Source organism: Rattus rattus, chromosome 3 (genome assembly GCF_011064425.1).
Source record: "Rattus rattus isolate New Zealand chromosome 3, Rrattus_CSIRO_v1, whole genome shotgun sequence".
NCBI classification, from domain to species: domain Eukaryota; kingdom Metazoa; phylum Chordata; class Mammalia; order Rodentia; family Muridae; genus Rattus; species Rattus rattus.
In genome coordinates this window covers 117,737,743-117,765,035 of record NC_046156.1, presented here as the reverse complement: position 1 = coordinate 117,765,035, position 27,293 = coordinate 117,737,743, and the positions used below count along the sequence as shown (strand labels likewise).

General features: G+C 44.2%; 1 protein-coding gene across 1 annotated transcript in view; it reads right to left on the bottom strand.

Annotated features, from left to right (window-relative positions):
* Nucleotides 1–20,977, bottom strand: part of Qrfpr (pyroglutamylated RFamide peptide receptor) — a 42,792-nt gene extending 21,815 nt beyond the window's left edge. The window contains exon 1 of the mRNA XM_032898500.1: nucleotides 20,625–20,977. Coding sequence (XP_032754391.1) covers nucleotides 20,625–20,964 — 340 coding nt within the window. The 5' untranslated portion in view covers nucleotides 20,965–20,977. The remainder of the gene's footprint in view (nucleotides 1–20,624) is intronic.
* Between the last annotated feature and the right edge of the window lie 6,316 nt (nucleotides 20,978–27,293).

The window sequence follows — 27,293 nt, the reverse complement described above, 5'->3', positions numbered from 1 at the left end:
GAGCAAGCAGAAAGTTGGCTCAGCCTGTAACCTCGAAACACCCACAGCTGACCACTTCATCCACAGAGGATTTCTCTAACAAAAGCTACCAACAGGGGACCGGGTGTTCAAGCACGTGAGCCTGTGCAGACAGTTCATATCCAAACCACAACACCCTCCATAAAAGTATGATGTTCAGACCACTGACTGAATGCTTGTTTTCAAACCACGGACAGAGGAAACTAAGTTTAAAAAGTTACCTTAGTCAAATCTATTCCCCAGGCAAAATAAGACTCTCAGCCTCTCCTGAGAAACATGTCTGCCCAATTTCTAAACACCAATTTCTCTGTTAGCAAAGAGTAATGAGGCACACAGAGGATTACTCTAGACTTATGCACAGGGTAGATCTATCTTCTCCTTACCCCCTTGTAGCTTCAAATGACACCGGTTTATAACTAAGCTATGGAAACGAGAAATGTGAACTGAGTCAACATGGCTGCCTTCCTTCTGGAGGCCCTAGGAGAGAAGTTATCCCTGGGCTTGTTTCAGCTGGAGAAGTTGTCTGCATTCCTTGGTTTGCCACCCAGCTTTATCCTATCCTACTTCTGAGACAATGTTTACACCTCCTTGTCTGCTTCTGGCCCTCCTGTCTTCCTTTCAAGGTGGTATTGGTTAGTTACTTGAGCCATTCCAGAATATCTAGGGCAGCCTCCTCCTTGGTAGATCTTTAACTCAATCGATATTGGCAAAGTTTCTTTTATAGAGGAAGACAGCATAATCGTAGGTTGTAGCAATTGAGAAATGGAAGTCTTTAAAGAATTACCACCCTATCAACACAATCATTTGATGCTTACAGCTATACTGAAAAGTGACCAGTTTTATCCAAAGCGATGTTTAAATGTAGAGCAACATCAGTTAAAATACCAAGCATATTTGTTTAAAGTGACCACAACAGTCTAAAGTTCCTCTTACAGAACTAAATCAACTCTGGGAAAGATGCCCAAATGCATGGAAAACGTATTCTATGCAGTATTTAGAACAGCTAAGATTTTTGAAGTAAACACTGCTATGGGATTAGCCAATGAGACAGCATTTCAAACCAGAGAGCTAGAAGATTGGAGGGGAATAACTTTGCACCATAGATCTGTGATGAAATAAATGGCAAACTGTTTCACAGCAAATTTAAGAGTGTATACGAAACACAGTGCTCCAGCAGCCTATTCGAGGAGACCTATAGGGAAGAGAGAGAGAGGGAGAGAGGGGGGAGAGAGAGAGAGAGAGAGAGAGAGAGAGAGAGAGAGAGAAACACAACAAAATAGGAGAGAATCTTTAACCAACTGGTAATGACAGTCCACTATAAATTTAGCTCTGTGAATCTGAGAGTAGAAAAAGAATGAGGAAGAAAGGAGAAAAAGAGGAGGATGGAGATGAAGAATTTTGAAAGAGGAAAAAAGTTAAAAGGAACTTTCAAAAGTCACAACCCAGACTTCAGACTGGTTGGTATCTGACGGCACGAAGTCACTACTAGCTATGATAGTCAAACTCTCTTCTAAACAACAGGAGAACACTGAGAAGTCCAAGACTTGTCCCAATTCCAGGGCCTAACACTGTCCCCATGCCTAGCTTTATGCCAGAATAACCTCTGGAATCAGAGAAGAAAGGCGTTGTGTGATTCTAAACCACACAGTGCTAAATGTAACACTAATGTTAGTTTGTATTTGCTCATTACTTTTTTTTTTTAATTTGACATTGTACCTTGCATTGGCCACAGTGAGGGCTGGAATTTACTCACCCTCCCAATACTAAAGAATGGAGTACAAAACCCTAAAAATATAGACTAAAGAAAAAGATTAAGCACATCATTAAAACGTCAGATTTAGTTTTTTATTTTTGTCTTTTTGAGATTATAATTTAATTATATGTCTCCCTTCCTTTTTCTCCCTCCCATATACTGCTTCTAATTCTCCTTCAAATTTATGGCCTCTTTTTCACTAATTATTATTACATGTATATATGTATATACACATCTGTTGCTCAATATAATGCTCAGTCTGTATGACATTAACTGTATGTATGTTTTCAGGGCTGATTGTTTTGTACTGGATAACCAATTAGCATGGGCTTCCCTGGAAAAGGCCACCTCTCCTGTTCCCAGCTTTCCTCAACCGCCTTAGTTCTTTGTGTAGGGTGAGGCCTCGTCCGGAGAGGAGCACAGTCACAATGCTAACTTTCTTCAGCTGACCTCCCTGGCTACTGCTTCAGATTCCGCTTCAGTTTCTAGAAGATGCGTCTCTTAGTGTTTTTAGAGATTCCCGCTCTGTAGCCTAGGCTGACCTATGGTCATGCCTCTGCCTCTGCCTGTCGAGTGTGAGAAATACAGGTCTGAGCCATTACACCTGGTTTTACTTGAGGTAAACTGAGTCTTTGCTCTTTGGAACCAAACAAGCACAAATACAATGTGTATCAAAGATACACGTGGTGGTTTGAAAGACAGTGGACACATAGGCCTTCAAAACTGTGTCAAGCAATTCAGGCTTAGACCAACAGTTAATAAGTGGGACCTCATGAAACCGAAAAGCTTCTATAGGGCAAAGGACACTGTGAAAAGGACAAAAGGACAGTTTGCAGAATGGGAAAAACTCTTCACTAACCATTCATCTGACAGAGGGCTGATACCCCAAATATGTAAGGAACTCAAGAAACTAGACATCAACAAACGAAATACCCCAATTGAGAATTGGGGTACAATGCTAAACAGGGAATTCTAAGCAGAGGAATCTTTAATGGCTGAGAAGCACTTAAAGAAATGTTCAACATCATTAGTCATTGAGGAAATTCAAATGAAAGACTCTGAGATTTCATTTTACAGCCATCAGAATGGCTGAGATCACAAACTCAAGGACAGCACATGCTGGCAAGAATGTGGAGCAAGGGGAACAGTCTTCCGGTACTGGTGGGCGAATAAACGTATACAGCCACTTTGGAAATCAATTTGGCAGTTTCTCAGAAAATTGGGAATAGATCTACCTCAAGACCAAACTGTTCTACTCCTGGGCACGTACCCAAAAGATGCCTCACTGTACCACGTGGACACATGCTCCACTTGTTCATAGCAGCTTTATTCATAATAGTCAGAAACTGGAAACAACCCAGATGTTCCTCAACTGAAGAATGGATACAGAAAATGTAGTCCATTTACACAATGGGATACTACTCAGCTATTAAAAACAAGGATATCATGAAATTTGCAGGCAAACAGATGGAACTAAAAAATAGCATTCTCAGTGAGGTAACCCAGACCCAGAAAGACAGACATGGTATGTACTGACCCAGCCACAAAACCTTAGACCCACAATTTGCCCTGCCTACAAGATGTGCAGGAATAAAAGACAGAGAAGAATTTGAGGCCAACTAATGACTCGTCCAGCTTGAGACCCATGCTCTGAGAGGGAGCCAGTCCAACACTATTAATGATATTCTGCTATACTTGCAGACAGGAACCTAGCATAACTGTCATCAGAGATGTTTCTGTTCACTTGTTAGCATTCCTTCTAGGCTCCTTCCAACAGTCGCCTAGCAAAAGCCAGGTAGGCATGGCTTGCTATCAAAAGGACTGTTTTGGGGTTGGGGATTTAGCTCAGTGGTTAGAGCGCTTTTGCCAGGGAAGCGCAAGGCCCTGGGTTTGGTCCCCAGCACCAAAAAAAAAACCAAAAAAAAAAAAAAAAAAGGACTGTTTGACCTCAAAAGGACTGTTTGGCCTCTCTCTCTCTCTTTCTCTGAACCTTTTTTCTCTCTGTACCCCCATGTTTCCGGCCAGCTTCTTCCTCCTCCTCCTCCTCCTCCTCCTCCTCCTCCTCCTCCCTCCTCCTAATTCTCTCTCTCTCTTGATTTCTCTCTCTCATCTGTGTCTCTCTCTCATCTGTGTCTCTGTGTCTCTGTGTCTGTCTCTGTCTCTCTCTGTGTGTGTGTGTGTGTGTGTGTGTGCCCCATGTGTGTGCGCGTGCATGGTATGTGTGTGTGTGTGTCCTTCTCAGTCCCTCTCTTTCTCGGCCTCTACTCCCTTCTCAATTCCCCTCCTCATACCTCCAAATAAACTCTATTTTTCTAAGTCAGACCTGTCATGACTGGTACCTTGGGGGGACAATAAGGCACCTCCTCCCACTGCATCATACTGCGCTTTACAAAACACATCAGCTTCACCCAGCAACTGATGGAAACAGATACAGAGACCCACAGCTAAATAGACAAAACTTGGGAGATCCAAGGAAGAAGGATATCTTGATATCTAGTTGATATTTGTGGGAGGCCTCTCCTTTTCTAAGGAGAAGAGGAGGAAAAGTGGATGGGGGGGTGAGTGACTGGGAGGAGAGGAGGGAGGGAAGCTGTGATCATCGGGATGTAGAGCAAATAAATAACTTAATGAACTAAAAAAAAATCTGTGTTGAGACTGGAAGACTATGGGGATTTTTGAGGTTGGACTAAAATGCGTTTCGTTTTATAATGCGGCTGGCTATAAGCCAACAGGAGTGTGGAATGTGCTTGTTCGAATGAGAATGGCCTCCTAAGGCTCTATATTGGAATGCTTGTTACCCGGTAGAACTATATTGGAAAGATTAGGCGATAGAGCGCCATCCAAAGAGATGTGTGACTGTTAACTCTCTGCCTCATGGTTATGTTTCAAGACGTAAAGTAAGCTCTCAGTTGCTCCAGCAACATGCCTGTGTTCTGGCTGCCATGCTCCCTTCCTTGAAGATCATGGACTCACACCCTGAAACTATATACCCCTTTATAGCTTTCTTCTATAAGTCGCCTTTGTCACAGTGTCTGTCTCTTCATAGCAATAGAAAGTAACAAAGACAAGATGACATTCCCTTCTTATAAGGCTAAATATAGCTAATTTCTAAACAGTGCCAAATATTATTATGATAACATGATGGATACTCATTGATTCATTTGAAACATTTTTATAGAATTTCCTGTCTGCTACTGACAACTTTCTATGCTGAAAACAGTGTGTGTGTGTGTGTGTGTGTGTGTGTGTGTGTGTGGTTACAATAAAATGTGGCTTTAGTTGTATGAGTCAGATAACTTGTTTTTCAATACTGAGAATCTAACTTGAATTTTAAATAATGTGTTCACTGTATTAACCACCATTGGCATCTTGCGAACACATTACATTTACTAATTCTGTTGTAGGTAATTTAAACTTTTAACTTTTCTACATCTCGATTGATTCTTTTTATTTCATTAGATCCTGGCTTAATTTGTTGTAAGAAGTTGGTCAGCACTAACTTTCAAGGCTTTTCCCCCCTATCTTTAAAGACAGCCTCAAGCTAGTCTCCTGCCCTGCATTACCAGTGTTCCTCAGAACCTGTTAAGAAAACCGATACTTGAATCATGTTCATTGTGTTGCTTAGATTAGCTTCTGACGAAATGAAATTCCTCCTCATAAAAAGCATATCCTTGATTGTTTCTAGATACTGCAATAAGGAATGGTTTTAAACTAACACAGTGTCATTGAATGGGCTACAGTTGCTCACATGCGTGAGTCAGTGTAGAGTTTGGGGAACAAGAGCGTAATTGACTCTCCCCTGAGGAGAGTCAGTTAACAGAAATTACCTTTCATGAGGGTTTCTAAGGCAAAGATCATATCAAATTTCTATTACAAAAACTTTCCTCTAAGTTCTAAACCAGCCATCTGAGCATAAGGGTAAGACTACTGTGGTCACGTGGCACCATGGTGACAAAGTGGGTCCGAAGTAGGCAAGAGGCAGGAGTAACTGAAGAAATAAACCTTCCTTTCCCACTGTAGCAAAAAGTCCCAGACAGAGACAGATTCCTCAGGTTTAAGATTGTGGACCAACGCTTCCTACGGAAGCTTAGACAATTCACTTGCTGAAAGAAATTGTGAGACAGGAGGACAAAGGCTACAAATCTCTTCCATCACAGACTTCAAACCCCTTTGACTCCTCCTCGCATGGAGAAATGCTTCTCCATTCTCTAAAGCTGGAGCAGCGTTCCATTATCACTGGAGTTCTGAGCGACATCCTATACTGGGTCGGCAGGAACTTGGGAGCTTCTGCTTTCGCTTGTCACACAGCGACTCTGAAGAAGCCTGAGCTCCCCCAATTCAGAAAAGTGCGAGGACAGAGATGGCCTGCCTCCTCCTGAGACCTAATACAGCGAGTCCCTGGCACTTCACCAGCTTAACTTAGTCTCATGGGTGACTCCGGTGAATCCAGCCTAAGAACTCCTTGAGTGAATGAAGCTGAGAGCGGTTGCTTGTGATTGTGAACAACGATTTCCATGATTATTCACATTTGAGTGGTTTGTTATGCAGAATAGACAACTGACATGCTAATACCCTTGCTCTCCTTTTCTCACCCATAGAACGAGGAAGAGAATTCTTGGTACGAGGTCGGCCCTGTGTGGTGTTAAGATCTGGTTTTCGATTCAGCAAGGCTCTTCCAACCTCCCTACAGAGCACACAGTCTGGTGCTCAGCTCTGCTGAGTGCAAGCAGGGCAGGGTCTGCACTATGTGGAGGTGACGCCAGTCCCTGACAACCAGAAGTGCCCCCAGCAGTATGAATTAGACAGCATGGTTATTTAAAGGGAGGTTCAGGGCGAGGGATGGAAAGTTGACCTCATGGGATTGTCTTAAATCCCAGGCAGGGATGGGGCCTGGCAGCATCTCTGTGTGAGGACATGATGTGCCCACATTGTACTACAAAGCTGGGTGGCCTGGAAGCATTCTCGAGCCTTTCAAGCAACTGCAACTCTGGACCAGCTATGGCAGTGACCTCTCCCCCCTCCCTAGAGAAGTGTTACCACTTTGGCGATATATAAAACCAGCACTATTTTCTGCCCGCTAAGTACAAATGATCAATTTGAACCCTTAAAATTTAAGTGCAGAAATAACTTTTCATGTCACTTGTTCAATATCAAATACAAATAGTCTACACATTTATATGACTGGCACCATTTTGTATAAATTCTATTTACTACAGTGCACCTTTTTTTTTAATAGCATTTAATCAGATTTACTGGAGCCAAGTCTATTCTACATGCAAGCAAACACATTCAAAACACTCAATCCATGAACGGCAACTGCATCTGCAGAGGGACCTAGGTTCCCATTCCCTTCGCTCACAGAAGCAGTCATTCTCACAGAGGCCCTGTGCAGTGGGTTCATGCTGTGTTCGTTCAGGCTGACGAATGAAGACGTCACACCGAGTCTTTTAATGGTGGCTCGGACACCAGCTGCTGTTCTCACACCACTCAGAGCCTTTATATGCATTGCAGTCCCACTAGGGAAACAAGTCTTTGAGGTAATGTTGCTGGCTTTTCCTGCGATAGTGGAAGAGAGTCCCAAGTAATATTTACTTACTTCACACTGAGATCAAATTGGAATGCATAAGAACCAGATCTGCATGGGTTCTTTTATATCTAACTTTGATTAATTTTATTAATTTTCTCACTTGACAGTTTCATATATATATATGAACATATCATGGCTACTTCACCCACTCCCTCCTATCTCCCTCCTCTCCCTTCCAACTCTGTCCACACCCTCCCTCCGCTCGCCTCTTTACCCCTCACAAGACCCTTTTTCACATTCCTGTCTGCGTTTTGTTTCATGACCCGCTGAGTTTTACCAGAGCTGTGGTGTTCAACACCAGAACTATCCCCTGGAGCCTGGCCGGCTCAACTGTGAATACACGAGTGAAGACAAGGACTGCTTGCCCCCTAGAATCCACCGGTAGCCAGCATTTCATCAGGATGGGGTGCAGTCCCATGAGTCTTTCTCCAGTCTTGACTGATGGCAGGCCCAGCCAATGGGGGCAGCGGCAGCTGACCTGAGATTATTGCTTAGAGCCATGCCATGCCTAGAATGGAGCACCCACAGTCCCTTTGCCTACCTATCCCCCACCTCTCGCATCCTTTCTGTCTCCTTTTTGGCGATGTTCCCTCAGCCTTAGAAGGGGAGGTATAGGTACTGAGTTGACACTAATTGCCACTTTCTCTCAGCACCCTGAGAAGCCACGAGTCTCGGCATTCACTATCGACCACGTATCACAAAGGGAAGCTTCTTTGGGTAAGGCAGGGAACAGCATCTGCCTATGGGTATAAATATAAAACATGGATTTAAAAAAAAAAAAAAAAAAGGATGTGAAGCCCGCGTTCTTGTAATAGTTTCTGCAGCCGCCAGATGGCAGCATCGGACATTTATTTTTAAGCTGCTCTGGTCTTTTGATGTCAGGCAGTGTGATACCCAGTTAGTTAGTATTAAAGCATCCTATACACCGTGACACACTGCATACGCCCATCTCTACGGAACAACTGTCTGTGTTCTCCCAGAAGGTGAGAACAGGTTGTTTTTTAAGATTTCTGTGATTTGTACTGGCTCGCTGCCTAACGAATGCTTTTAGTTTCACAAAATCAGATAAAACCAGAAAGCATTTCCCTAGCTGTGGCAGGATTAATCATTAGGAGCCCATCGCTTTCAGATACAAAGGGGGAACAAACACAACATCTGATGAACCGTCTTCTTTGCGGCAGGCTAGAAGAAAGCTACAAGGGAAGTTCTCCAATGCTGCTCTCAGACCCATCTGGGATTCTTCAGCGGCAGAAGAAAGCAAGTGGGGAACTGGCAATATAGGAGTTGGTCTGCCATAAAGGGAGAGGCGGAAAATGGTTCTGTTTTCATGATCTACAGAAACAGCTGACACACCCCATGGAGGATAGAGTGGCGGTGAAAACACTATTGAGGCTGACACGGGGTTTGTGTCTTTTCAGATCAGTCAGTCCAGGAAAGGTGGACATAGAAGAGCTTCATAATGGCTAAGCTCACCCTCAAAGCCTCATGCAGGCAGGGACTGACTAGGTCACAGGGGAGGATGGCAAAGAATTCAAAGGCGGAAGATGTATGCCACGGGGCTTACTGGCTATTGGATGGGCTCAGTCCTACAGTCACGTATAGCCAACCCTATGATGTATGGCCTCCTTCAGAGCTCCTTGCCCAGGGGTCAGTCATTCTAGAGGAGCTTTGTGGCTAACAGGATCACAGCTGTCATCGCTGCATCCATGAGCTTGTGCCACCGAAGGAAAGACATTCAATCCGCATGTCACTTATGACCAACAGCAGATGCAGTGGCTCACTCTGCTGGGGCGGAGACAAACGGCAAAGGGGCTCTCAGATGGAACAGCCTGTGGCTAGGCGGGAAACTCTGAGCTCAGCTACAGCCACGCTCGGGAGATGGATGAGAAGCGAGCATCTTGCGGTGTGTGGTGCTCTATGAGGACAAGCATCCCTCCAAGAATCAGCTCAGGTGGTGGTAAAGTCCTGCCTGCAAAGCCTCATGGGAAACATGCACGGCTACCAGGGTACCATGTGAACCTCAATCCAAATTTCCGCAGAGCGAATCCACTCTGTGCAAGTCAATCAGGTGGGAGGGACCCTAACCACCCCCACCACAGCGCATGACTAAGGCGGGAGCAGTGGATCCCACTGCTTTGTTCATAATTACTCTGAGTAAAGTGAGGCCCACCTGCCTGCAACCCTTCCAGAAATTTCCAGATAAACCAAGAAGTGTCGTTTCTTATCTTCCTAGGTAGAGATCAATTTTTAACACAAATATCCTTTCCTGTCTTTATTCTCATTGTCCTACAGTGGGAAGATCTTCTATATAGACTCCTGTGGTCGCTAATTCCCTCTTCTACTTTCTATGAAAATTTAGTGATTTGTTTTCTGACTTGTAGACAGAAAAGACACTAGGCTTTTTTTTTTCCTTCTTATTCTTCTCTTTCTCTCAAAATGGGCATGAAGCTAATTCGAAAAAGAACATTCAGATTAGTCCTGTGTCACAATTTCTGAGTTTTCTTCCAAATTACTGTTTCTGTATCTCTCTCTTTTTTAAAGATATTTATTTATTTTATGCATGCGAGTACACTGTCCCTGTCTTCACACACACCAGAAAAGGGCATCGGATCCCACTACAGATGGTTGTGAGCCACCATGTGGTTGCTGGGAATTGAACTCAGGACCTCTGGAAGAGCAGTCAGTGCTCTTAACCGCTGAGCTATCTCTCCAGCCCCTATGCTGTGTATCTCTTGGATACTTTTCTTTAAAATGCTGTTCTCCTTCCTCCCGACAAGACTATCACTAGCTGTCATGGTTACCATTAATAGATTTGGAAAAGCATCCCACGGGACTCTTGATGTCATCTATTTGCCCATATGGAAATTTCTATAATAAAATAAAGCTCCATGGTAAGCCCTCTGATCTGAACAGGTCCCATAAATTAATTTCTTTCCAATAAAATAAAGTCCAACAACTTCCTTTAGCTTACCTCTCCATTTACCAGTTTGTAAGCTCTAAGAATTCGCCAACTCTTCAAGCAGCAAGCAAGGCGTGTCTTTATTTTTGGTCTTCCTCCCCTCTCCCATCCATCCCGTGGAATATATTCTTGTGTTTTATGTAACCATACGCAAAGTAGTATTTGTTAAAAACAGTGATAGGTGCTGTTCTGATAAAGCCTGAGAGCCGCACTTCCTGGTTCCTCCACACAGCCAGTCCTGACCTCTGGCAAAGGGACTGGGAACCTCCGTGAGCTGTGCTAGCCGTGCCTAGAGCTGTAGCTTTCAAAAGGGAGCCCTTGTAGCTTTTTTAGTTATATGTTTTGTACTCCAACCTATTTTTTTTAGATCTTTTATTTTACTTCTTTACAAATTTATTTTGAAAGACTCTAGAGAGGCCAAGAGCCTCGTAAAGTTACAGCAGACATCTTACAAAGGGACAGCTGCCCCGAGTTCTTGTCAGACTGTGGGCGGCATTTTGCACAACCTTCCATTTAGTCTTCTAAGCATTTCTGATTTTTTCTCACATTTTAAAAAACGTAATAACTCCACTGAGATCGTATATGTGGAAGGCACTGTGTTTTTAAGAACTCCGTCTCAATCATTTTTTTAAAATTTGACCTTCATAACAAGCTAACCCCCACCCCACCCACACACACATGGTCAATGTTGGTCAGCATTTACACCACGCAGTGGTTTTCAGCTTTGGCTAGAAATTATAATCCCTCCCAATGTGTGGGACTTTTGAAAATGTGAAACAAGTTATGAAACGCAGACCGACAAAACCAGAGCAACTTAGTGTGGGACCAAGTGTTTGTTAAAACTCCTCAAGTGGTATGATCCCTGTGTGCTCAAAGTCTGAGAATCATTGCTCTCCTCCCTCTCTCTCTCTCTCCCTCCCTTTTTCTCTCCCTCCCTCCCTCTTTCTCTCTCTCCCTCTCTCCTTCCCCCCTCTTTTTCCTCTCTCTCCCTCCCTCTTCCTCTCTCTCCCTCCCTCTCCTTCCTCTCTCTTTCTCCCCCTCCCTCCCTTTTTTCCTCTCTCTCCTCCTCCTTCTCTTTCCTCCTTCCCTCTTTTCCTCCCCTCTCCTCCCTCCATTCCTCTCTTTTTCTCTCTCTCCCTCCTCTCTCTCTCTCTCTCTCTCTCTCCTCCCTCCTCTCTCTCTCTCTCTCTCTCTCTCCCTCCCTCTCTCTCTCTCTCTCTCTCTCTCTCTCTCTCTCTCTCTCTCGTCCAAGGCTTCTTTAAGAACAAAGCGATGTGCTGGCTCACGATCAGCAGCACTGAACACTTCATCGTCTCTTCAGCACTTCCCTCCTCCGTGCCCCACCCTTTATGCTTGCAATCCCTTCTCAGTAATTGAAGAACTTAGTCCCAAAGCCCTGCTGGCACAGGCCCCAGGTTCTCTTGGTCTGCTACCTCCTTCCCGTTCCCTATGCTTGCCCCATCCACGGTCTGAGAGCCCAAAGTAGTGACAGGAAGAGTGAAAGGTTCACCCTCAGGAAAAGGGTGAAGTGGTGGCTTTCATAGCCCTGTGCAACAAAATGGGGCCCTGGTGGACAGAGGAAAAGATACAGACTACCCCCCCCCCCAGGAAAGGAGATGCTGCAACTCTATATTCCTCTTGTTGGAAATAATCTGTATTTAATTGTTTGCCTTTCTGGTGACCACATCCTTCTCTAGCCCAAGCTGTTCTGCAACGCTGCTGCTGATCTGCCTCAGGCTGGGCTTTGAGCACTGCAGAAATATGGTCTCCATGCTCCCTCTCAAGCTGGGTTCTCCTCCAGTTTCTTTTCTGGGCCTGCATCAGGGTCTTCGCTCTGAATATTTCCTCCACACACTTCTGCAGCAGAAGCCACAGCTTACACACGTCCTTGAAACTGAGCTGCAGGTCCTCTGAGTGGCAAATGGTCAGCTAGCTGAAACTTTCCAAAGAGAACGCCCAGGGTGAGCCCCACATTGGTCGGGAGTCTCTGCTGTTTAGGCAGCTCAGCAAAGTTCTTTCTGCAGGCTTTCCATGTTTTGGGATTCCTGGAGACTAGGTTCCCCTGCTCTACCGTAGGCTCTGGGCCCAGGGGTTGCTCTTTGCTCCGGCTCCTGCCTGGCTCTTAGGCTATAAACTCTCCAGGACAACTTCTGCCATTAGATCACTCCGACCTGAAGTTCACAGTATGACCATGGAACTCATGCAGCTGGGGACATTGGGAGATCCCCAAGATCTCCAAGCCTTGGTCAGCCCACCTGGAGGGTCTCGGAAGCCTAGTCAGGTCTGAGGTGACCCAGCTTAGCTCCAGCCTTCCTGGCCCATCGCTCATGGTGGAGATGAGAAGGCAAAAGCCTGAAGCTAGATGTACGTCTATGGGGAAGACATGCACTGCACTCCAAGCTCGGGTCTGATCTAAGGATACAGAAGTAAATGTTCTATATCAACTACCAAAAATTAATTTTCTACATTACCTCACTGGGCGAGAATAGTGAGTATTCGTCAACGTGTCGATGTGCATTGTTCTTGAAGGCACCGCCATTGCTTGAAATACTTGGGGCGCTTCTCCTTGGAATTGTTCTAAGTTTAACAGCTACCATTAAAAAATTCTTTTCACTGCCCACCCCAGGATGGTGGAGGAGCCATAGACCTGTGTGCACTAGAGGAGGCTATCTTTCCACAGTTGAGCCTGTGCTCACAGCAGAATGAAATAGGCACAGAGCTCGAAACTCCCCTAGCAAAGCTGCTACTTTTTTTTTCTTTCTCTTTTTCTTTCTTTCTTTTTTTTTTTTTTTTTTTTTTTTTCTTTTTTTCGGAGCTGGGGACCAACCCAGGGCCTTGCGCCGCTAGGCAAGTGCTCTTTCACTGAGCTAAATCCCCAACCCCTGCAAAGCTGCTACTTGTGCCTGCCTTCAAAGCCATGGTTCTCAACCTGTGGGTCACCACCCCTTTGGGTCCAACAACTCTTTCACAGGGGTCGCCTATGACCATCAGAAAACACAGATATGTGTCCATTATAATTCATAACAGTAGCAAAATTACAGTTATGAGGTTGCAGCAAAAAATAATTTTATGGCTGGCAGTCACCACAACAGAGGAACTGTATTACGGGATCCTAGGACGGTTGAGAAGCACTGCCATGAGCACCTCCATCTTTCTTTACCAACAATTAGAGTCACAAAGGGGGATAGAATTAGAACTTCCTACTTCCTTCTGGGTCTTCAGATTCTATGCCCTAAGTTTCCATTTATCTTAGCCATCCAAGTCCCACTCTCTCTTAGACACCTCCGAATCCTCACCCCCACCCCATCCTCCAGCTCTCTCTACTTACACAGTATATTCTGGAACCCCCCACAGTTACAAATGCCCCCCCTGCATACTCCATCATTTTGCTAAATTCTCCCCTCCCTTCTTGATCTAACTAAAAACCAGCTATTCTACAAGGACGCAGCTTTCTCAACACCTATGGTATCTTACTACCTAGAGAAGTTATCCAGGAAGTGCTGAGTACAGCCATGATTGTTCCATGGCAGTACCAGTGACCACAATTTAGACCTTGGGCAGGAGGCAAGAGATGATAAGAGATCAGAAATCAGTGGACATCAGATTTCACATCAGTTTTTATATATGGGGACTTCTGAGGAGTAATAGAAAAATAAAAGGCATTGCACTGCCGTGATGAAAGACCATGTCTTCAGATTGTAATTAAAGTTCCAGGTCACCCATCTGGCAAGCATGAAAGTTCTGACCACAGTCTCTCGGTGCAGAAATGAAAAAACGAAAGGAAAGTCCTTGCAAAGTGAGAGGAAGTGTAATGACCACCAAAGGGCAGAAGATTCAAAGAGGAACATGAAGAGAGGAAGACTGGAGACGAGGACATCGCTCTTGATTGGTGGTTGGGGGACAAACCAGCTGTTCAGAATTATCTAGAAACAACATGGCCAGGGAATTCAGAGGAGGCTTCCAGACATCATGAAAAGTTAAAAAGAGGGAGGAGCAGGCAAAATGAGGAAACTATGGATGAGGACAGGTAAATTTGATGGCTGCAGGAGAGCAAAGGGCAATTCAATGTTGACATTTCACCAAACAAATCAGAGGGGAGGACAGAGACAGAGCTCGCAGGCCCCATGTCTGAAAGCTATGCCACCCTTGCATCAGTATAAAGAAAGCCCTAGGTACATGTCCACTCACAGTGAGAATCCCCACTCCTGATACCTGGAATTTCTAAAGACAGAGAATTCCTAGAGGCGAGTCAAAGAAAAGCTGAACCAACAACTACCTGGGGTTGGGGGTTGGGGCTGGGGAAGAGTTCAACAGTTCTAGCCATCAGGGAATGAAAATTAACGGTCTTTGAGGTTCCATCCCTGCCCAGGTAAGGGATGTGGGGAAAGAGACATCATTATACACTTCTGAAGAGATACAAACTGGAATATGGCCACCACAGAAGTCAGAATGGAGGGGCTTTAAAGAGGGATGGAAATGGAGAGGAGCCTGAGGAAGAGAAGGCCCAGTGACAGGCCCACAGTGGGATCCAGCTCAAGGAGAGGTCCCAAGACCTGACACTATTAGTGAAGCTATGGGGCGCTCTCAAAAAGGGACCTATCATGACTGCCCTCCAAAAGACCCAACAAGCAGCTGAAAGTGCAGATCTGTGCACCCAACCAATGAACAGAAACTGCTGACCCCTGTGGTTGAATTAGGGAAAAGCCGGAGGAGCTGAGGAGGAGGGCGACCCTGTAGGAGGACCAGCAGTCTCACCTAACCTGGACTCCCGAGATCTCTCAGACACTGGATCACCAACCAGGCAGCAGACACCAGCTGAGATGAGGCCTCCAACACATACACAGCAGAGGAAGCCTGGTCTGGGTTCAGCCGAAGAAGATGCACCTAACCCTAAAGGACTGGAGGCCCCAGGAAGTTTAGAGGACTGGTGGAGTGGGTGGGGTGGGGACATCCTCGTGGAGACAGAAGAAGGGGGGAAGGTATGGATGTGGAACAGTCAAAGGGTGGGCTGGGAGGGGAATAAAATCTGGAGTGTAAAAAATAAATAATACACTTGGGTCTATAACTGAAGGATTCTAAGTCAACAAACCACAGAGATATTTACATATCTATGTTTAATGCTATACTAATCACAATAGCTTAAAATATGGAACCAGCCTAGGTGTTCAACAATAGAAAAGTCCATAAAGAAAAATGTGCGACACACACACACACACACACACACACACACACACACACAGAGACAGAGAGAGAGAGACAGAGAGAGATACAGACACACAGATACACAGAAGCACACACAGACACATGCATACATACAGAGAGACATAGACACATACAACCACATACACACAAATGCACACACACAGAGATGCACATTGTACTCATGCATACATAATACACATACACACATACATGTACACACACAGAGACAGATACGTACAAACACATGCATATGTACACACATAGACACATGCATACACAGAGAGACACACACACCAATGCAGACACACAGATACACAGACAAAAAGATACACACAAATATATTGATACACACACACACACTTTTATTCAGCTATAAAGAAGGATAATATTGGAGTTGGGGATTTAGCTCAGTGGTAGAGCACTTGCTTAGCAAGCACAAGGCCCTGGATTTGGTCCCCAGCTCCAAAAAAAAAAAAAGAAAGAAAAAAAAGAAGGATAATATTGTTATTTTCAGGAAAGTAGATGGTACTGGAGGTGGTAATATTAGATAAAATAATCCAGACTCAATAAGAAAGACAAACATTTCATATTTTCTCTGAAATGAATGTTGAAGGAGAGAGAAGGAATGCAGAGAGGGGGGAAAGAGAGGGAGGAGAAAGGGTTAACAGAAGAAAAGAACTAAAATGTTATACATTTTCCCTCCTGTGTGAAGAACACACACACACACACACATATATATATATATATATATGTGTATGTATGTATATGTATATATATATATACACACACATATATATATATAATATATATGTGTATGAGGTGAGGGAAGAAAGGAAAAGGATATTAAGGATGAATCTCAACAAATTATAATGTTAAAGATGTGTGAAAATGTCAAAATAAACTTGTTACTTTGGACAATAATTGAAAAACGGATTAAAAAGTAAAATTTTAAAAGAAAAGGCAAGCCAACACAAGGGAAGGCAAGTGTGATGATTTGAAGCACATGCCGGCAACCCCATGCCTTGGGCCTGTGGATCAGTTGTAAGCTTGCAGCTATGACTCCAGCTGTCTGCCTGCTGCCAGGGTCCCCACCATGATGGTTATGACTCACCTCTGGCACTGTAATCAAGCCCTTAATTAAATGCTATGTTTTTATAAGTTGCCTTGGTCATAGTGTCTTTTCATAGCTGTAGAAAAGTAACTGAGGGGTTGGGGATTTAGCTCAATGGTAGAGCGCTTGCCTAGCAAGCACGAGGCCCTGGGTTCAGTCCTCAGCTCCGGAAAAAAAAAGAGAGAAAAGTAACTGAGGCAGAAAGGGAGAGGAATAAAGAGCTTCCATATTAGCTTGCCTTCTGCTGGGCAACTTGTAGACGATATAGATTAATGGATCTCCTGACTGGAGTGTAGTCAGAAATAAATTCAGTGTTTGTGGATGTATCTTCCTACCTGTCTTTTATGAAATACAGTGGTTCAAATGGGAATGGCTCCCAGAGGTTCACATATCTGAATACTTAGTCCTCAGCTGGTGGAACAGTTTGGGAAGGATTAGGAGGTGTGGCCTTGTTGGAGGAACTGTGTTGCTGGGGGTGGGCTTTAGGGTTTCGTAAGGCTTGTGGGATTCCCAGTATGTTCTGTGCCTCACGGCTGTGTCTCAATTTGTGATCCTTCACTACTGGATCATGGATTCTAACCCTCCTAAGCCATAAGCCAATTAAATGCTCTCTTTTATAAGTTGTCTTGGTCACTGTGCTTTATCATAGCAATGGAAGAGTAAGACATCAAAGAAGAGGAGGAGGAGGAAGAGGAAGAGGAGGAGGAGGAGGAAGAGGAGGAGGAGGAGGAAGAGGAGGAGGATTGCTCTGTGGTGCTCTGGAAGGACAAAATGACCTGTTTGCTTTCCAGCCATCAATTGTAGCAATTGATTTCTGTAGTGCTGCCCTAGATGGGTTACAAACCAAAAGCATGACATCTCTGAAGCAGGCCCTGGATGGAATTGAGGACCATGGACTCCATCTGGCAATTCCAGGGAGCTCCTATTCCCAGCAAGTCCTGTCACTGGGCTCCAGGGTGGCCAAGGCCATTTCTCAGAGCCCTTTGGGAGGTTTTGTGTGTGTGTGTGTGTGTGTGTGTGTGTGTGTGTGTGTGTGTGTGTGTACATGCTTGGGGGTCTGAGAACCCCTGATCACCAAGCTTTAATTTTCAATACTCATCATCTGGGGATCTTGTTACAATGCGTGTGCTGATTCCGTGGTGATGCTGTCCTTCTCAAGGGAAAGAAAAGGCTCACTGCTACCTGGAATGTTCGGGACAGCGGCTTGTTGGAAACTCACTAACTAGAAGTGTGAATTATTTATGATCTGAGCCATAGAGATGTGGGGTTTCTTTGTTTGTTTTTGTTTTTTACCCCATTGTGTTTTACTTTTTAATTTGAGTTCCATGTCAAAGTCATAAAATCTGTATTCTTGGTTTCTCTTGGGGAACAGCAGTAGCAGTTACAACAGAAGAGGATGAGCCACCCTGCCCTTCCGGGAAGCAGCTACTTTGGGCCATCATTTCCCTCCTGGTGAAGTCCACATGGATGCTTTGTGTTCCTCCCCACCCTCCATGACAGGTCTTCTTATTTTTGGCTTTTACACAACACATTTTCTTCCTTCCTTGCAGTGACCTGCTTTTCTGTCTCCTCCCGTTATTCTCCGTTTGATAAAATCGACTGAAATGTCTTACACAGCCTTCTTAAATTACAGCATTTCTCTCTCCCCAAACTTAGAGTGGCAAATATTCTCAAACACCCCTCTCTGTTCAAACACCACTTCCTCGTTCCAGTGACAGAGAGGGTCCTCATCAATCACATTCTAATTTTGCTTATTTTGGGGCCTTTTGTAGTCTCTGAGACCTCACAAAGACCTAGGGATTTATTTACTTTTGTCTTCCCAAGGCGATAATTTGTCACATAGGAGATTTTTCAATAGGTTTGTCAAGTAACTAATGAGTTCCTTCTCATCTTTTACATTCTCGTGAGCTCCCCTTTGATAATGTATCATGATTAGTTTTGCAATTATTACCCTACTTACAGCATGCATGTTATTTCTCTTATACTGTTAGTTGTGAGCCTAGCCTTTAATGACGGAGTCATCTCTCCAGCCCAAGTTAATTCTTTATATACCTATCTGCAAGTCTTCTTTGGGCTTCCTCTTCTCTTCTGAACTGTAATTTTTGCTGTTGTATACTCAACTTATAGACCATTGTGTATCTCGTCCTGTATTAATATAAGCCACCTTCCACTGAACAGCTCTGAATGAAACAATCATATATGTTCACAGCATGACTGCCCCACCCCCATTTTGTTTCTGTGATGCAGATTTTTCCTTATGTAAACTCACATCGTAGCCCAGGTCTGCCAAAGACTTGCAATCCTCCTGCTACAAACGTACTAGGTTACAGGTAACCATACGTTACAGGTAACCACACTTGATGGGATCACTTTTAAAAAAAAACACGTTTATATTTTCTCACACTAACCCTACAACACAAATGTGCAGCCTATTACCATCTCTTTCTAGCATTTAGAAGCTAACGTGAAATGTCTCCCATAAAGCAGGAAGCAAAGGGAACGGAAGCATGGGGTAAATCTCTGTCGTTCCTACCTATGCTCTTTGCATGAAAGAGGTGCCTGGCCGTCCCTGGGAACCAGGCCTCACTCTGGCTGGGGGCAAAGGATCTGCTCGGTTCCACTTCTCTACTCCTTAACACTTTATTGAAAAATTGATGTCCAAACACGTCCAATTAGCATGTGTTAGAGCTAAAGGGTAATCTAGTCTTCAGACATCTCTCAGTGACCCCACATTACTTGTGTCCCTTTAAAAGTGGAATACAATTGCTTTCTAAATCGGTGTGCAAACATTCAGACGTCATAACTCTTAAGACCTTTCCTCCAAAAGACGTCCTGTGCGAGGGTCCAGATTCCCCCTGGGAATTTGTGGACGCCTTGTTGCATCGGGTGAATCTCGAAACTCAGCTGCAGTGATCTCACTAGGCAGTGTGAGAAAGTGTCATCTGTGGACCACGACATCACCACTGTCAGGTTGATGCCACAGGCTCAGTGGCAACTCTCATCTAAGAAATGCATGGTAGCTGAGACGAGAGCCAGCAACCTAGCAGTCTTGCTTGCTGAAATAAACTCAGTACAAATCCGTGAAAAACAGCAGTGGTGGAGAAAAAAACTAGTGATCGGCAGTGGGCAACGGTGGGGCGAGAAACACCACTCCTGCGTTCGAAAGACCCCAGTAGGAGGGCGGAGATGAACATCACAGTAGTACAAGCCACCTCTCTTATTTAAAACCACGGGAACACACTTATTTATGAAAACACGTAGACGCTGTACACCCTCCTGGGGCCACGGAACAGTGGGAAAACACAGCACACAAGTCCATGGACACTAGCTGTGTGTCTGGAAGAGTAGAAGCCTAACTTCAGTCCACACACTGTTCAAACTCAGAGACCCTACCCAGTGGGTTCTCTGTGTTTCTGCCCCTCTTCTAAGGAGGTGTGTGGTGGGGGGCAGGGCTCATCTCCCTGTTAAGTCAAGAGGTGAAGCTCTTTCTGCTCTCTCTATGACTCTATTAGTACAATTTCTACAAAGGACTTGTCTAGGACACTCTTTGGCTGTAAATATATTATTTGATATATTAACCAACACTTATTACAAGCACTTATATTACAAGCTCTTATCTGGAAGCAACACAAATAACTGGTAAACAAATCTGGAAGTTGGAGAATGAAAAGAGATTTTTAGCCTGGGGGAGTTGTTACCTCGTTAAACATGGAGGGAACTCTTACTTTGTAATTATGGAAAAGGGTTGAAATCCGTTGGAGGCACAGGTTCCCTCAACTATTCCTCTCACCTCAACCCACGTCTGGACAGCCTCCCCACCCCAACCCCACTTTTTGTCTACATTCTTGGAAAGAATGGCACAGGATTCAATTCGACACAGAGAGAAATATAAAATCAGGAGTATAAGCACAGAATGTGTGTGGGGTGTGTGTGTGTGTGTGTGTGTGTGTGTGTGTGTGTGTGTGTGTGTGTGCATGCGTAATCACTGTCTTACCACCCAGCCACTTGTCGGAGATGTTCTGGAGCATCGTGACGGGGATGCAGAAGAAGGCAATGAGCAGATCACTGAGTGCCAGAGAGCAGATGAAGATGTTGGTGACGGTGCGCATGGCCTTGCTGCGGGTCACCACATAGATGACCAGAGAGTTGCCGAAGAGCGCCAGGGCAAAGATGAGTGCTCCTGCCAGCGCAAAGGCCACTTTAGCACGCGCGGGCAGCTCCGGAGTGTAGATCAGCGGTCGCAGCCCGTAGCGATGAATGAACTGCTCCCGAGTCAGGTTGTGCGCGCTCAGCAGCCGGGAGAACTGCTCCGCGGTGATGTTGAGCGCCTGCATGCTGAGTGCAGAGTCCTGCTAGCCTCTGCTCTACTGTTCCAAATCTAAGTCTAGGCTGACAGTGCAGAGCTCCGGAGGAGCCAGGCAGCGCCCAGATTTAACCTGCCTGCAGGAGGCGGGGCCGGGCGAGCTCACTCACAAATGTTTGAAGTTCGCAAAAGTTCTGAGCCCCAGTGCCTCTGACTCTGCCCTCCCTGGGTTGCTTCCTCAGGTCTGGAGAGCCGCCCAGAGCTGGTGAAGATGGGGGCGGAGCAGCCATCCACCTGCTGTCAACTCCTCTTAGCCCTTGGTCTTGTTAAACCTAACATGAATTGAGTTTGCCAGTTCTCATTAAGTCTCCTCTTGAGAAATAATGTGAGCCACCAACGCACTTTAAAACAAAACCACACAAGAGGAACTTGCAAATAAAGCTCAGTGGTCTCTCTGTACCCTTTACTCTGCTTAGTTCTGTTGTACTTTAAATATGCAGCAACAAAGATCCAAGGACTTGTCTCTCTCTCTCTCTCTCTCTCTCTCTCTCTCTCTCTCTCTCTCTCTCTCTCTCTCTCTCTCCCCCCCCCAGCCTCCCTCTTAGTCACCATTGACCTTCCCATGTAAAGTCACACTCTGGTGAGCCCTGCCTGTTTATGTAACCACCCGCCAATTGTTGGATATTTTGGACACTTCAGCTGTTAGATTACTTAGGAAGTCGCTACATATGATTTGCATATTTAATTTGTAAGGAGATCTCCAGTTATTTACTAAGGTTTCAGTTCACATTTCTAGTGACGATGTGTGAATTTTCCTCACAGCCTTGCCTGCACTTGATTTTGTTAATGTTTACTATTATTTAAGTGTGTGTGTGTGTGTGTGTTGCTTGCACACGAGTGTGCATGTATGAGGAGGTCAAAGCAAAAGTAACATATTTCCCTATCACCCTTGGACTTACTGGGTTGAGATAGGCTCGCTCACTGCCCCCTAAGGCTGCAGTTGGTAGGCTGGCCATCCCTCGAGCCCTTGAGAGACGGAGGAGTGGTTTCATGCCTGCAGGCAAGTGTGGGGAGTGTGTTGGACACGGGCACGCCCAGCTTCTTAGTTTGCTTTGGCTAAACTATGACGGTCATGACCGCAGATGATGCTTTCTTACCCACACAACCCATCGACACCTACAGTTAAAATCCTAGCTGTGCTAACAGATTGTAGTGACCTCAGTGGGGTCAGCTGCACTTTCCAAAGGCCCAGTGACTCTGAATTCTCTTGTGCTTACTCCGCTGGCCCAGTTTCTCCTCCACTGAAATGTTGCCACATGATTTGCCCATTTTGTAATTGAACTATTCACTTTATATGTGTTTAGGGGCTCATTTAGATTATAAACTCAAGTCCTTTTTCAAGGAGGTAATTTGCAAATAATTTTCTTGCAGTTTGCAGCTCAGTTGTTTTCTTAGCCGTTCCAGAATGATATTTTAAATGCTGATCGCACTGACTTTGCTTTAACTCCTGTAGCTCATAACTAGCTATTAACTAGCTGTAGTTCATAACTAGCTATTAACTAGCTGTAGTTCATAACTATTAATTGTGTTCTTTGCTTTCTTACTGATTAACTTTCAGTTTTAGCATACCAAGCAATGGCTTTCCTCTTCACAGCATATGTCTTTATGGTTTTTCTTATTCACTCCCCTCCTTTGTTGCCCTCCCACATGCCTTACTCCTCCTATGTTGCCTCTTCCTGTCCACAAACAGATCATTCACACACACACACACACACACACACACACACACACACACACACACACACACACTCACACCCACACACACACACACACACACACACACACACACACACACACACACACACACCCACACACACACACACACACACACACACACACACACACACACACACACACACACACACACACACACACACACACACTCACACAAACACACACTCACACACACACAACACACATCACACACTCACACACACACACTCACACACTCTCACACACACTCACACTCACACAAACACACACTCATACACATACAAACACACATTCACACACTCACACTCTCACACACACTCACACTCACACAAACACACACTCATACACACACAAACACACATTCACACACTCACACTCTCACACACACTCACACTCACACAAACACACACTCATACACATACAAACACACATACAAACATATACACACTCACACACAGACACACACACACACACTCACACACACACTCCTGCAAATGGAGGAATACATGCAGTATTTCTGAGTCTGGTTAATTTTGTTTAGCAAGATCTCCAGTTATGCTTGTTTTCCTGAAATATTCTTTTCCTTTTTTTTTTTTTTTTTTAGGGCTAGGAAAACTCCATTTGTATATTCCTTCTAACCAAAGATACAATTTTTTCCTTATCCATTCAATGATTGATGATCACCTAGATTGGTTCTATTTTCTGGGGGTTTCTCCCATCCATTATCTTCTTTCTTCATGAGTTCACAGTTAGTATACGGAAAGGCTGCAGATTTTTGTTGGTCAGTTTTGCACCCCGCTACTTTGCTGAGAGTGTGTATCAGACCAAGAGTTGTCTAATGGAATCTGGTAAGGCTCTTTTAAGGATCATGTCATCTGCAAAAATACTTTGGCTTCTACCTTTCTCGTTTGCATCCATTTTCTTCCTCTCTCTTGTCTTATTATTCTAAGACTTTGAACACAAACTTAATATTCTTTTACCTAAAATGAAAATCTTGGTGCTCCCCAAAACCTTTCATGAGGGTGTCTCCCATGTGTGCTGGGGATATTGGAGCAACCGTGAGATCCGTAAGTCAGAGGACCTATCATGGTACTTTCCAAGCTCCCAAGTATTCCTCGAGCAGCTGCTAATGTTGGCGTATTTGACTCTAACTGGAGATCTACCTTCTTTCAATTCAGTGGGCACTTGCTCCACATAGCCTGTAGCGTTTGCCTCATGAATACACCACACTGACCTGGTATGTGGTCATCACTGAGGCCTCTTTCTTTGGCAACGGTCCACTTGTTTTAAGGATTGCTCTCCAAAAAATAATATATGTTTCTTGAATTCTTTTGATCAGTGTTTTCCTGGCATGTCCTTTCAACCTTTTCCTTCCAATATAAATATAGTTTAAGTGAGTTTAGGATATGCAGCTTACCTTTTGAGTTGGTTTGTTTATTTTGACTCCAGTCTGTGAGTCTTTATCTTTTGATATTATATTTACATTTAAGTTACATTTTAATTACTGATAAGTTGGGGTTTCAGAATGTTTGTTTTTTCTTTGTTCTATTATTAATTTATCTGATTTCTTTTCCACATCTTCCTTTGAGTTATATAAACATTTTAACATTATATAAACATTGTAATAATCAGTCTAGGGTTATTTTTAGTAGCTTGCTTTGTGTGTTTCTTTACATAGCTTCGGTTTGAGTTATCTATTACATTATCTGTATATAACTTACTACAGTCTACTGGGGTCAATATTTGTTGAGATGAGTTGAGATGAGTAGTAGATAGCTTACCTCGTTTTCTGTCCCCTTAATCTTGACTAATTTTTTTTTTACCTTAAACACTGCCTCTGCATTTGGAATAGCAATGGTCATTGTTTAACTTTATCTTCAACTGTTTGAAGAAAAGTCTGGTATATTTACTTATATGTTACTCTCTCTACTCTTCTTTTTTACTGACGACTCTTCTTGATACTTCCTTTTCTTTGTCCTCTAACATGAAATCCATCTCCATTCAAATTGTTTCTTCCTGATGGTGATGGTGGTGGTGGTGGTGACACTAGTTTCTCTGTTACTTTTGATTTTGCAGGAGATTTTCTATGTGTCTTCAAGTTGGTATCTTTGGCATTTCCTGAGCATCTTGAATTCTCAGCCCTGTCTTTTACACACCTTGGAAAATTTCCAACCTTTATTTCTTCTCACGGGGTTTTAATCCTGCCTCTCCTCTGACATCTCAGTTATTATAAGACTACGGTTTCCTCTCTTGTCTTCTTCGGGGAAGGAATTCATCTAAGAGATGCAGACAGTTTGAGCAGTAGTTTACTTAGCCAAACAACAGTACACTCCAGAGGTCTTAGAGTAAGCCAATGACTCAAACGTGGATAGGAGCAAGACAGCTTGATTGTGTGTTTGTAAGAGTTTTTATGAATATTCATGAGGTGGGTGGTTATTCATGGAAGTAAGGTGACCTTAGTCTTTCCCAGTACTTTTTGCCATGATAATGAATAGCCCAGGGACAACTTGGTCAAAACCTTCAGTAAAAATGATATTTTAATTAAGTTGAGGCCTTTTGAGGATGCAGACTTTTGGTGTTTTGGATGAGAGAGAATTGACTTCCATAGGAACTATTTGCAAGAATTAGAATGATAAAGGGGTGTGGTCTTGTTGGAGGAGGCATGTCGATGGGTGAGGGGTGGATTTTAAGGTTTTAAAAGCCCATGCTGGGCCCAGTCTCTCTCTCTCTCTCTCTCTCTCTCTCCTCCCTCTCCTCTCTCCTCTCCCTCCCTCTCCCTCTCCTCTCCTCTCCTCCCTCCCCTCTCCTCCTCCCCCTCTCCTCTGCCTTCCCCCTGCCTCCTTCCTCCCCCTCCCCCTCCCCCACCAGGATGTAAACGCTCAGCCACGTCTCCTGCCCCAAGCCTGCCCTCACACTGCCATGCTCTTCCATGATGACAGTGGGCTAACTTCTGAAACTGTAAGCAATTAAATGCTTTCTTTTGCAAGTGTTGCCTCGCTCATGAGTTCTCCTCACAGCAACACAACAGTGACTAAGACAGGGTTTTCATTAGTGTGTTTGTGCGGCAGTTGGGAAAGCTGGCTTGTCTCCTGGGTTTCTGATAGACTAGAGGGGCCCTAACTCCAGCTTCAAGGATGTTTAACCTTCAGGAGACAGAGCTACCAACGCACAGGCACAGCCTCTTGATTCCCTCAGGTCTAGCTTTCTGCCTGCGCAGACTCAGGATGGCAGGAAGGCCAGCCGTTTTCGCTGTAGTTACGCAGGCACCTGCGTCTCTGTCCATTTTGGGAGTGTGGGGTCCGTTTCCCCTCTTGCGTTTAGATTTAGTAATTGTGTACTTAAACGGCTCACTGATTCTTTCCTGTTTTCTGCCCCCTGACGTTGACGCCATTTATTGAGTTGTGACTTTTGGTTATATATTTTCAGCTCTAAAGTTTCTTTTTGCTCTCCAGGGTACTGTATCTCACTGTGTAGCTTAGGCTGGAGTAGGATTTACTGTGTAACCCAGTCTGGCCTTAAACTTACAGTCTTCCTACCTCATCTTTCCAAGCGATAAGATAGTGGGTGTGCAGGGTGCCCGATTAAAGTTAGCTTTTTTGTTTGTTTGTTTTTCTCCATACTGAGACTCAACCCCAGGACTCCGTATATGCTGGGCAAGTGCCCCACTACCTTGCTAGATTTTATTTTACATCTTCTGGTTTTTTTTTTTAAACTAGGACTTTCTGTTTGGCTTATTTAAAATATATTTATTATCACTTGTTAATTATTTTTATATGAAAAGCCAGGTTTTTAATCCATCAAAATTAGGAGTCATAGAAATATAAACAAGATGGCAGCGTCTTACAGATGTCTTTACTTAGGCTCTCTCTCAAGCAAGTGTTTGGGAACACACTCTAAGCATAATAAACAGTCTTTTTTTTACAAGAGAATTTAGCAGGAGAAATAAAAGCAAATAATTAAAAAAAAACTAGATGACAGCGTTGGTTGCTATACAACCATTTAAAACAGCTGAAAGTATGAAATGCTTCAGGCTGAAACTAACCTTTAACACTTTTGTCTAACAAAACGTTCAGTTCCAAAGGTCCATCAGGATGCTTCACGGACAAAAGACACAAAGATCCAAAGCATTTTCTGTCAGATGGTTGTACTGTGCACCAGTAAGCAAACATTGAAGAAGACAGGGCAGGGAGTTCAAGGCTAGTTGAAGTTCAAGGGTGCATCCAGACAGCCTGCAAAACAAAAGGTGCAGGGGTCTGATCACGTGGTCTGATCACTCGGCCTTACTTATGCGTCAGGCAACAGCCCTGGGGCAATGCTTACAACTTACCCCCTCTCTTCTGAGTGTGGAGTGCGGTTCATTTTACCACACTTTTGGAAATCTGAAGTATTAGGGTCTGAGAGCTTAGTTTAAACTATGGTTCCTGTGATTTTTTTCTTACTCCCATGGTTGTCTAGCTGGGAAGGACAGCGCTAGTTGCTATTAGGTGAGGAGAAGTCTAGCAACATCCGAGGTTTGAACTTGACTCATTTGCCTGATTTCGATGGAAGCCTGTCTGTTTGTTTTCTCTTTTCCATTTCAAGATGATG